Below are 12996 nucleotides of genomic sequence, written 5' to 3'. Positions count from 1 at the left end.
CGCTACCTTGTGTAGACGTTGAGAGCTTCGACGGGAAACTCACCAGTCCGTCGACATGGATCCCCTCTCAGTGTTCCGAGTGGCACTTCTGGTGTCGTTTTCGGTGTTTCTGACCGTCGCGTTGGGTTTTGGATTTCCTTATCTGCTGAATGCGGCGATTAGGACGTTGGGCTTACCAGAGACTAGTGTAACGGAGTGCATAGTTGTGCTGTATTTCATTTTTGTGTTGTATGTGGCAACGCCTCGAATTCCTAGAGGATCGGTTGAGGTAAAGTAATCTCATGTACTGTAATCCCCAACACGGACATGACTTAATGCCAATGTCTTCTAGGTGGTAGTGTATTATCTTGGATGGATGACAACTTTAGGGCAGCAGTAGAGTAACGGTAATGTCAGTAACGTTATTTCCCACAGGTGAGAATTAATGACAGCCTCTTCACTGCAACACCTTCGCATGTCATCAAAAATGTGCCTTGTAAAATGTACGTATACTATAGTATGTGGCATAAATATGTCATGAAAAGTCATAGTACTGCATGCGATAAGTTAAATAACATTTAATAAATTGTGTCGTAAAAATGCCATAGTATGCCATACAAATCTAATAAAGATACGATTTTTGTTGGATAGATAAAAAAGTAATGGTATAGTGAATCGAAAGTCATAGTATGCTATTTCGAAAAAAAGTCATAGAAAAGTGTCAAGTATTAAAAAGTCGCAGTATAGTATGTTAAAATTATTAAAAAGTCAGAAGTGTCAAAGTCAGGATGTAATATGTTGAAAAAGTAAAAAAGTCATACTATAGCATGTCGAAAAAAGTCATAGCATAGCATCAGCTCATTTAAATCAAGATTGAAGACATTTCTGTTTGCTGCTGCCTTTAATAGAACCACGTTCAATGAATATATTAATCAATGTCCTGCATTTCTGCATTTTACAACTGCATTTATTTCTTACACTGTTTTTTAATTGTTTTTGAAATCCCCTTTTCTTTTGCCTTGTGTTTTGATGCTTTTAATGGTTTTATGTGAAGCACTTTGAATTACCTTGTTGAAATGTGCTATACAAATAAAGTTGCCTGGCCTTGCCTATGACTTTTTTCGACATGCTACACTATGACTTTTTTCGACATGCTACACTATGACTTTTTTCGACATGCTACACTATGACTTTTTTCGACATGCTATACTATGACTTTTTTCGACATGTTATACTATGACTTTTTTCGACATGTTATACTATGACTTTTTTCGACATGCTATACTATGACTTTTTCGACATGCTATACTGTGACTTTTTTCGACATGTTATACTATGACTTTTTTCGACATGCTATACTGTGACTTTTTCATGACTTTTTTCGACATGCTATACTATGACTTTTTTCGACATGCTATACTATGACTTTTTGCGACATGCTATGCTGTGACTTTTTTCGACATGTTATACTATGACTTTTTTCGACATGTTATACTATGACTATTCGACATGTTATATGACTTTTTTCGACATGCTATACTATGACTTTTTTCGACATGCTATACTGTGACTTTTTTCGACATGTTATACTATGACTTTTTTCGACATGCTATACTGTGACTTTTTCATGACTTTTTTCGACATGCTATACTATGACTTTTTTCGACATGCTATACTATGACTTTTTCATGACCTTTTTCGACATGCTATACTATGACTTTTTTCGACATGCTATACTATGACTTTTTTCGACATGCTCTACTGTGACTTTTTTCGACATGTTATACTATGACTTTTTTCGACATGTTATACTATGACTTTTTTCGACATACTATACTATGACTTTTTTCGACATGCTCTACTGTGACTTTTTTCGACATGTTATACTATGACTTTTTTTCGACATGTTATACTATGACTTTTTTCGACATGCTATACTATGACTTTTTTCGACATGCTCTACTGTGACTTTTTTCGACATGTTATACTATGACTTTTTTCGACATGTTATACTATGACTTTTTTCGACATGTTATACTATGACTTTTTTCGACATGCTATACTGTGACTTTTTTCGACATGTTATACTACGACTTTTTTTGACATGCTATACTATGACTTTTTTCGACATGCTATACTATGACTTTTTTCGACATGCTATACTATGACTTTTTTCGACATGCTATACTGTGACTTTTTTATGACTTTTTTCAACATGCTATACGTTGACTTTTTTTGACACGCTATACTATGATTTATTTATTACTTTTTTCGACATGCTATACTGTGACTTTTTCATGACTTTTTCGACATGCTATACTATGACTTTTTTCGACATGCTATACTATGACTTTTTTCGACATGTTATACTGTGACTTTTTTCGACATGCTATACTGTGACTTTTTTCAACATGTTATACTATGACTTTTTTCGACATGCTATACTATGACTTTTTTCGACATGCTATACTATGACTTTTTTCGACATGCTATTCTATGACTTTTTTCGACATGCTATACTATGACTTTTTCATGACTTTTTTCGACATGCTATACTGTGACTTTTTTATGACTTTTTTCAACATGCTATACGTTGACTTTTTTCGACATGCTATACTATGACTTTTTTCGACATGCTATACTGTGACTTTTTTCGACATGTTATACTATGACTTTTTTCGACATGCTATACTGTGACTTTTTTCGACATGTTATACTGTGACTTTTTTCGACATGCTATACTGTGACTTTTTTCGACATGCTATACTGTGACTTTTTTCGACATGCTATACTGTGACTTTTTTCGACATGCTATACTGTGACTTTTTTCGACATGCTATACTGTGACTTTTTTCGACATGTTATACTATGACTTTTTTCGACATGTTATACTGTGACTTTTTTCGACATACTATACTGTGACTTTTTTCGACATGTTATACTATGACTTTTTTCGACATGTTATACTGTGACTTTTTTCGACATGTTATGCTGTGACTTTTTTCGACATACTATACTGTGACTTTTTTCGACATGCTATACTGTGACTTTTTTCGACATGTTATACTATGACTTTTTTCGACATGTTATACTATGACTTTTTTCGACATGTTATACTATGACTTTTTTCGACATGCTATACTATGACTTTTTTCGACATGCTCTACTGTGACTTTTTTCGACATGTTATACTATGACTTTTTTCGACATGTTATACTATGACTTTTTTCGACATGTTATACTATGACTTTTTTCGACATACTATACTATGACTTTTTTCGACATGCTATACTGTGACTTTTTTCGACATGTTATACTACGACTTTTTTTGACATGCTATACTATGACTTTTTTCAACATGCTATACTATGACTTTTTCGACATGCTATACTATGACTTTTTCATGACTTTTTTCGACATGCTATACTGTGACTTTTTTATGACTTTTTTCAACATGCTATACGTTGACTTTTTTCGACATGCTATACTATGACTTTTTTCGACATGCTATACTGTGACTTTTTTCTACATGTTATACTATGACTTTTTTCGACATGCTATACTGTGACTTTTTTCGACATGTTATACTATGACTTTTTTCGACATGCTATACTGTGACTTTTTTCGACATGTTATACTATGACTTTTTTCGACATGCTATACTGTGACTTTTTCGACATGTTATACTATGACTTTTTTCGACATGCTATACTGTGACTTTTTTCGACATGCTATACTGTGACTTTTTTCGACATGTTATACTGTGACTTTTTTCGACATGCTATACTGTGACTTTTTTCGACATGTTATACTGTGACTTTTTTCGACATGCTATACTGTGACTTTTTTCGACATGTTATACTGTGACTTTTTTCGACATGCTATACTGTGACTTTTTTCGACATGTTATACTGTTTATTTTTTTCGACATGCTATACTGTGACTTTTTTCGACATGTTATACTGTGACTTTTTTCGACATGCTATACTGTGACTTTTTTCGACATGCTATACTGTGACTTTTTTCGACATGCTATACTGTGACTTTTTTTCGACATGCTATACTGTGACTTTTTTCGACATGTTATACTATGACTTTTTTCGACATGTTATACTATGACTTTTTCGACATGCTATACTGTGACTTTTTCATGACTTTTTTCGACATGCTATACTATGACTTTTTTCGACATGCTATACTGTGACTTTTTCATGACTTTTTTCGACATGCTATACTATGACTTTTTTCGACATGCTATACTATGACTTTTTTCGACATGCTATACTGTGACTTTTTCATGACTTTTTTCGACATGCTATACTATGACTTTTTTTGACATGCTATACTATGACTTTTTTCGACATGCTATACTATGACTTTTTTCGACATGCTATACTATGACTTTTTCATGATTTTTTTCGACATGCTATACTGTGACTTTTTTATGACTTTTTTCAACATGCTATACGTTGACTTTTTTCGACACGCTATACTGTGACTGTTTTCGACATGCTATACTGTGACTTTTTTCGACATGCTATACTGTGACTTTTTTCGACATGCTATACTGTGACTTTTTCATGACTTTTTTCGACATGCTATACTATGACTTTTTTCGACATGCTATACTATGACTTTTTTCGACATGTTATACTATGACTTTTTTCGACATGTTATACTATGACTTTTTTCGACATGTTATACTATGACTTTTTTCGACATGCTATGCTGTGACTTTTTTCGACATGTTATACTATGACTTTTTTCGACATGTTATACTATGACTTTTTTCGACATGCTATACTATGACTTTTTTCGACATACTATACTATGACTTTTTTCGACATGCTATACTGTGACTTTTTTCGACATGTTATACTACGACTTTTTTTGACATGCTATACTATGACTTTTTTCGACATGCTATACTATGACTTTTTTCGACATGCTATACTATGACTTTTTTCGACATGCTATACTGTGACTTTTTTATGACTTTTTTCAACATGCTATACGTTGACTTTTTTTGACACGCTATACTATGATTTATTTATTACTTTTTTCGACATGCTATACTGTGACTTTTTCATGACTTTTTCGACATGCTATACTATGACTTTTTTCGACATGCTATACTATGACTTTTTTCGACATGTTATACTGTGACTTTTTTCGACATGCTATACTGTGACTTTTTTCAACATGTTATACTATGACTTTTTTCGACATGCTATACTATGACTTTTTTCGACATGCTATACTATGACTTTTTTCGACATGCTATTCTATGACTTTTTTCGACATGCTATACTATGACTTTTTCATGACTTTTTTCGACATGCTATACTGTGACTTTTTTATGACTTTTTTCAACATGCTATACGTTGACTTTTTTCGACATGCTATACTATGACTTTTTTCGACATGCTATACTGTGACTTTTTTCGACATGTTATACTATGACTTTTTTCGACATGCTATACTGTGACTTTTTTCGACATGTTATACTGTGACTTTTTTCGACATGCTATACTGTGACTTTTTTCGACATGCTATACTGTGACTTTTTTCGACATGCTATACTGTGACTTTTTTCGACATGCTATACTGTGACTTTTTTCGACATGCTATACTGTGACTTTTTTCGACATGTTATACTATGACTTTTTTCGACATGTTATACTGTGACTTTTTTCGACATACTATACTGTGACTTTTTTCGACATGTTATACTATGACTTTTTTCGACATGTTATACTGTGACTTTTTTCGACATGTTATACTGTGACTTTTTTCGACATACTATACTGTGACTTTTTTCGACATGCTATACTGTGACTTTTTTCGACATGTTATACTATGACTTTTTTCGACATGTTATACTATGACTTTTTTCGACATGTTATACTATGACTTTTTTCGACATGCTATACTATGACTTTTTTCGACATGCTCTACTGTGACTTTTTTCGACATGTTATACTATGACTTTTTTCGACATGTTATACTATGACTTTTTTCGACATGTTATACTATGACTTTTTTCGACATACTATACTATGACTTTTTTCGACATGCTATACTGTGACTTTTTTCGACATGTTATACTACGACTTTTTTTGACATGCTATACTATGACTTTTTTCGACATGCTATACTATGACTTTTTCGACATGCTATACTATGACTTTTTCATGACTTTTTTCGACATGCTATACTGTGACTTTTTTATGACTTTTTTCAACATGCTATACGTTGACTTTTTTCGACATGCTATACTATGACTTTTTTCGACATGCTATACTGTGACTTTTTTCTACATGTTATACTATGACTTTTTTCGACATGCTATACTGTGACTTTTTTCGACATGTTATACTATGACTTTTTTCGACATGCTATACTGTGACTTTTTTCGACATGTTATACTATGACTTTTTTCGACATGCTATACTGTGACTTTTTCGACATGTTATACTATGACTTTTTTCGACATGCTATACTGTGACTTTTTTCGACATGCTATACTGTGACTTTTTTCGACATGTTATACTGTGACTTTTTTCGACATGCTATACTGTGACTTTTTTCGACATGTTATACTGTGACTTTTTTCGACATGCTATACTGTGACTTTTTTCGACATGTTATACTGTGACTTTTTTCGACATGCTATACTGTGACTTTTTTCGACATGTTATACTGTTTATTTTTTTCGACATGCTATACTGTGACTTTTTTCGACATGTTATACTGTGACTTTTTTCGACATGCTATACTGTGACTTTTTTCGACATGCTATACTGTGACTTTTTTCGACATGCTATACTGTGACTTTTTTCGACATGCTATACTGTGACTTTTTTCGACATGTTATACTATGACTTTTTTCGACATGTTATACTATGACTTTTTCGACATGCTATACTGTGACTTTTTCATGACTTTTTTCGACATGCTATACTATGACTTTTTTCGACATGCTATACTGTGACTTTTTCATGACTTTTTTCGACATGCTATACTATGACTTTTTTCGACATGCTATACTATGACTTTTTTCGACATGCTATACTGTGACTTTTTCATGACTTTTTTCGACATGCTATACTATGACTTTTTTTGACATGCTATACTATGACTTTTTTCGACATGCTATACTATGACTTTTTTCGACATGCTATACTATGACTTTTTCATGATTTTTTTCGACATGCTATACTGTGACTTTTTTATGACTTTTTTCAACATGCTATACGTTGACTTTTTTCGACACGCTATACTGTGACTGTTTTCGACATGCTATACTGTGACTTTTTTCGACATGCTATACTGTGACTTTTTTCGACATGCTATACTGTGACTTTTTCATGACTTTTTTCGACATGCTATACTGTGACTTTTTCATGACTTTTTTCGACATGCTATACTATGACTTTTTTCGACATGCTATACTATGACTTTTTTCGACATGTTATACTATGACTTTTTTCGACATGTTATACTATGACTTTTTTCGACATGCTATGCTGTGACTTTTTTCGACATGTTATACTATGACTTTTTTCGACATGTTATACTATGACTTTTTTCGACATGCTATACTATGACTTTTTCGACATGCTATACTGTGACTTTTTTCGACATGTTATACTATGACTTTTAAAATCGCATGTTAAAATATAGCATGTCGTAAAAAGTCATAGTATAGCATGTCGAAAAAAGTCATGAAAAAGTCACAGTATAGCATGTCGAAAAAAGTCATAGTATAGCATGTCGAAAAAAGTCACAGTATAGCATGTCGAAAAAAGTCATGAAAAAGTCACAGTATAGCATGTCGAAAAAAGTCACAGTATAGCATGTCGAAAAAAGTCACAGTATAGCATGTCGAAAAAAGTCACAGTATAGCATGTCGAAAAAAGTCATAGTATAACATGTCGAAAAAAGTCATAGTATAACATGTCGAAAAAAGTCATAGTATAGCATGTCGAAAAAAGTCATGAAAAAGTCACAGTATAGCATGTCGAAAAAAGTCATGAAAAAGTCACAGTATAGCATGTCGAAAAAAGTCACAGTATAACATGTCGAAAAAAGTCACAGTATAGCATGTCGAAAAAGTCACAGTATAGCATGTCGAAAAAAGTCACAGTATAGCATGTCGAAAAAAGTCACAGTATAACATGTCGAAAAAAGTCACAGTATAACATGTCGAAAAAAGTCACAGTATATCATGTAGAAAAAAGTCACAGTATAACATGTCGAAAAAAGTCATAGTATAACATGTCGAAAAAAGTCATAGTATAACATGTCGAAAAAAGTCACAGTATAGCATGTCGAAAAAAGTCACAGTATAGCATGTCGAAAAAAGTCATAGTATAACATGTCGAAAAAAGTCACAGTATAACATGTGGAAAAAAGTCATAGTATAACATGTCGAAAAAAGTCACAGTATAGCATGTCGAAAAAAGTCACAGTATAGCATGTCGAAAAAAGTCACAGTATAGCATGTCGAAAAAAGTCAGTATAGCATGTCGAAAAAAGTCATGAAAAAGTCACAGTATAGCATGTCGAAAAAAGTCATAGTATAGCATGTCGAAAAAAGTCATAGTATAACATGTCGAAAAAAGTCATAGTATAACATGTCTAAAAAAGTCACAGTAGAGCATGTCGAAAAAAGTCATAGTATAGCATGTCGAAAAAAGTCATGAAAAATTCACAGTATAGCATGTCGAAAAAAGTCATGAAAAAGTCACAGTATAGCATGTCGAAAAAAGTCACAGTATAACATGTCGAAAAAAGTCACAGTATAGCATGTCGAAAAAAGTCACAGTATAGCATGTCGAAAAAAGTCACAGTATAGCATGTCGAAAAAAGTCACAGTATAACATGTCGAAAAAAGTCACAGTATAACATGTCGAAAAAAGTCACAGTATATCATGTCGAAAAAAGTCACAGTATAACATGTCGAAAAAAAGTCACAGTATAACATGTCGAAAAAAGTCATAGTATAACATGTCGAAAAAAGTCATAGTATAACATGTCGAAAAAAGTCATAGTATAACATGTCGAAAAAAGTCACAGTATAGCATGTCGAAAAAAGTCATAGTATAACATGTCGAAAAAAGTCACAGTATAGCATGTCGAAAAAAGTCATAGTATAACATGTCGAAAAAGTCATAGTATAGCATGTCGAAAAAAGTCATAGTATAGCATGTCGAAAAAAGTCATAGTATAGCATGTCGAAAAAAGTCATGAAAAAGTCACAGTATAGCATGTCGAAAAAAGTAATAAATAAATCATAGTATAGCGTGTCAAAAAAAGTCATAAGAAAGTCACAGTATAGCATGTCGAAAAAAGTCATGAAAAAGTCATAGTATAGCATGTCGAAAAAAGTCATAGTATAGCATGTCGAAAAAGTCATAGTATAGCATGTCAAAAAAAGTCATAGTATAGCATGTCGAAAAAAGTCATAGTATAACATGTCGAAAAAAGTCACAGTATAGCATGTCGAAAAAAGTCATAGTATAACATGTCGAAAAAGTCATCGTATAGCATGTCGAAAAAAGTCATGAAAAAGTCACAGTATAGCATGTCGAAAAAAGTAATAAATAAATCATAGTATAGCGTGTCAAAAAAAGTCAACGTATAGCATGTTGAAAAAAGTCATAAGAAAGTCACAGTATAGCATGTCGAAAAAAAGTCATGAAAAAGTCATAGTATAGCATGTCGAAAAAAGTCATAGTATAGCATGTCGAAAAAAGTCATGACAAAGTCACAGTATAGCATGTCGAAAAAAAGTCATGAAAAAGTCATAGTATAGCATGTCGAAAAAAGTCATAGTATAGCATGTCGAAAAAAGTCATGAAAAAGTCACAGTATAGCATGTCGAAAAAAGTCATAGTATAGCATGTCGAAAAAAGTCATAGTATAGCATGTCGAAAAAAGTCATGAAAAAGTCACAGTATAGCATGTCGAAAAAAGTCATAGTATAGCATGTCGAAAAAGTCATGAAAAAGTCACAGTATAGCATGTCGAAAAAAGTCACAGTATAGCATGTCGAAAAAAGTCATAGTATAGCATGTCGAAAAAAGTCATAGTATAACATGTCGAAAAAAGTCACAGTAGAGCATGTCGAAAAAAGTCATCGTATAGCATGTCGAAAAAAGTGATTAAAAAGTCCTCGTATATTTTATCGAAAAAATCATGGTATAACATGTCGAAAAAAGTCGTCATATAGCACAGGGATTCCCAAAGTGTGGTGCGTGCACCCCTGGGGGTGCGCGAGCTGCCTCTAGGGGGTGCGCGAGAGGAAAAGTGTAATGGCGTCTGATGGTGTCATAATATTAAATATTTAAAAATATATATATTTTAATTTAAAAAGTGGGATTTGTTCACAAAATAAAAACATGAATTATGAAAATCCCCTTTGTAAGATTTAAAACGGGAGTCGAACGGGAGTCGAACGGGAACTCGGTCGGGATGTAGACACCGGGATGTAGTGCACGACCTAAAAAGTTTGGGAACCGCTGATATAGCATGTCGAAAAAAGTCATAGTATAGACGGAAAGGAATGAACAGTCGAGAGGTTTATTTTGAAGCCTGGGATCACTGGAGAGGGGCTGTGAATATTCACTCTGTAGATGTAATTCATCAAACATATCGAAAACAAACATGTCGAAAAAAGTCAGTGTAACATGTCAAACATACATAACAAAACTGACTCCGTTATTGTTCATGCGGGTTGTGCTGTAGACAATCTTGAATATTTTATTTTTATTATGTTATATGTTAATGTACATCAGCTTTTTACAGCTTATTCTCTTCGGGAACCTAGCAAAAACTACTATTTTCTGCCCCTTTGTGCAGGTGAAGGGAAAGGCTGTGTTGGTTACAGGTTGTGACAGTGGATTTGGTCATGCACTTGCCAAACAGTTACACAAGCTTGGCTTCACGGTCTTTGCTGGATGTCTTTTTAAGGTACAGATAAAACAAACGGTAACTACTCATCCATTACAACTGTCCTAAAGAGGTACTGATGCAACTCTACAAGAGTAAGCAGAACGATAATTCAAGGATGAAAAATGTATTAAGTGACTATCATTTGTTTACTTTCTTTTGAATCCATTGAATGCATTTTCCATTGCAACGGACTTCTATTGGTGCATTTCATCTTGATGTCATGACTGTGTGTAACTAAGAAGACGTGACATCCTTGCAGGATAAAGGTGGAGAGGGTGCAAAGGAACTGGAAGAATTTCATTCAGATCGCATGAAGGTCGTCCAGCTGGACGTCTGCAGTGACGAGCAGGTGGACCAGGCTGTGGAATATGTCAAGGAGAGCCTGGAGGACACAGAAACAGGTACTGTAAACAACTTGCATGTATTCACCAAACTTGATGTGTTCATTCACAGACGTTTTTTTTCTACTTTGACTATGTCACTGGTCATGATCCAGGTCTTTGGGCTGTGGTGAACAACGCTGGAGTGTCAACGTTTGGGGAAGTAGAGTTCACCCCCATGGACACCTACAAGCAGGTGTCGGAGGTCAACCTGTGGGGCACCATCAGGGTCACCAAAGCGGTTCTGCCATTAATCCGCAGGGCCAAAGGTCAGTGACTGGAAAACAAACAAACTGTATGTTAGACATTATCCCTTTGTGACACACATACAGGATGTTGAACAGTGGCCAAAATGGATTTCACTTCTTTCATTTTGTTACAAGACTTGTCTCCAAGTTTCTTTATGATTACCAGCATTCTTAGAATTCCTCTTTGAAAGAAAAGAGTGCAACCAACCAATAAGTTGTGTCCCCTGATTTCTGTGAGGAATGCCAATAATGCAAACTGTCCTGAAAAAAACCATTTAGTATTTTCTTTTAAAATACTAAAGTAGTGTTGTGTACTGTGAATGGTGCTTCTTTCCGCAGCTTAGGTGCAATAACAACTTGATAGATATTTTAAAGGAAATAGAAAACTTGGATTACTTGCTGCTCAGAATATGCAAAGTTGTTTGTGACAGTTTATCAGCAGCCAACATAGCCTCAGATAGTGTACCAAACCCGTAACCTCCATCTCTGCAGGACGTGTTGTGAACGTGTCCAGCATGATGGGGCGGATGGGAGGCAGCTTGCAGTCAGCTTACAGTGTAGCTAAATACGGCGTGGAAGCTTTTTCTGATTGCCTTCGCCATGAGATGAAGACCCGGGGAGTCAAAGTGTCCATAATTGAACCGGGCAACTTCAGAGCGGCCATCATGACCCGGGACGCCGTGGCCAGCACGGCCAATAAGCTGTGGAGCGAGGCTCCCTCGCAAGTCAAGGAGGATTATGGGAAAGCCCACTTTGAGCACATGATGGCTCTGATCCGCTCTTCCTCCAACAGCGGACAGAAGGATCCGGCTTCTGTTCTGGATGACATCACTGATGCCATCGTGTCCAAGCATCCTTACACACGGTACCACCCCATGGAGCCACACAGCTGGATCAGAGTGCAGCTGATGACCCACCTTCCTGGCGCCATATCTGACTTCCTCTACATCTAAAAAGAGGAGCTGTTCCCGTAAAGAGCTCGCTGTGTGTCACACAGCATCATATTACTCCACTATGTCGCTACAGACTCTCTCTGCTACGCGTGCCTCGGCACTTTAAATCGTTCACTGATCAAGCCTTAAAACAATGATTTTTATAAACTGCAAGTTAATTATTGCACTTTGCTTATTGTATGTCTTACAAGAATCATAACTTTCTCTACAGATACATTCCATGATAAGTAGCAACTACTTTGTGTTGAATATCAGCGAGGCTATGGCGTACTCGTAGCGATAAATACTGCATCGTTATTGCTTGCTGTGACATCTTGAATTAAAAAGATTGCGTTCCCCCCCCCCCCCATACTTGTGATGTTTTGCGTATGGGAATCTTCTGGGTTAGAATATGAATGAAAATAGATTTTTTTTTATGTTACAATCGCAGTATCGTTCTTGATTTGAATAAAGTGACCAAAATGTGGTGATGTTTGG

General features: G+C 34.8%; 1 protein-coding gene across 1 annotated transcript; it reads left to right on the top strand.

The window, feature by feature from the left end:
- Positions 1 to 55: 55 nt before the first annotated feature.
- On the top strand, positions 56 to 12986 carry bdh1 (3-hydroxybutyrate dehydrogenase, type 1; the record flags this gene model as incomplete). The annotated part of the gene is made up of 5 exons (XM_079292565.1): positions 56 to 268; positions 10846 to 10956; positions 11198 to 11339; positions 11435 to 11587; positions 12059 to 12986. The coding sequence occupies 5 exons, from the start codon at positions 56 to 58 to the stop codon at positions 12517 to 12519; spliced, it is 1080 nt and encodes a 359-aa protein (XP_079148691.1). The 3' UTR covers positions 12520 to 12986.
- Between the last annotated feature and the right edge of the window lie 10 nt (positions 12987 to 12996).

This window comes from Melanostigma gelatinosum (assembly GCF_949748355.1).
Source record: "Melanostigma gelatinosum genome assembly, chromosome: 20".
In the NCBI taxonomy this organism is placed as follows: Eukaryota; Metazoa; Chordata; class Actinopteri; order Perciformes; family Zoarcidae; genus Melanostigma; species Melanostigma gelatinosum.
This window is presented reverse-complemented; position numbering and strand designations above follow the sequence as displayed.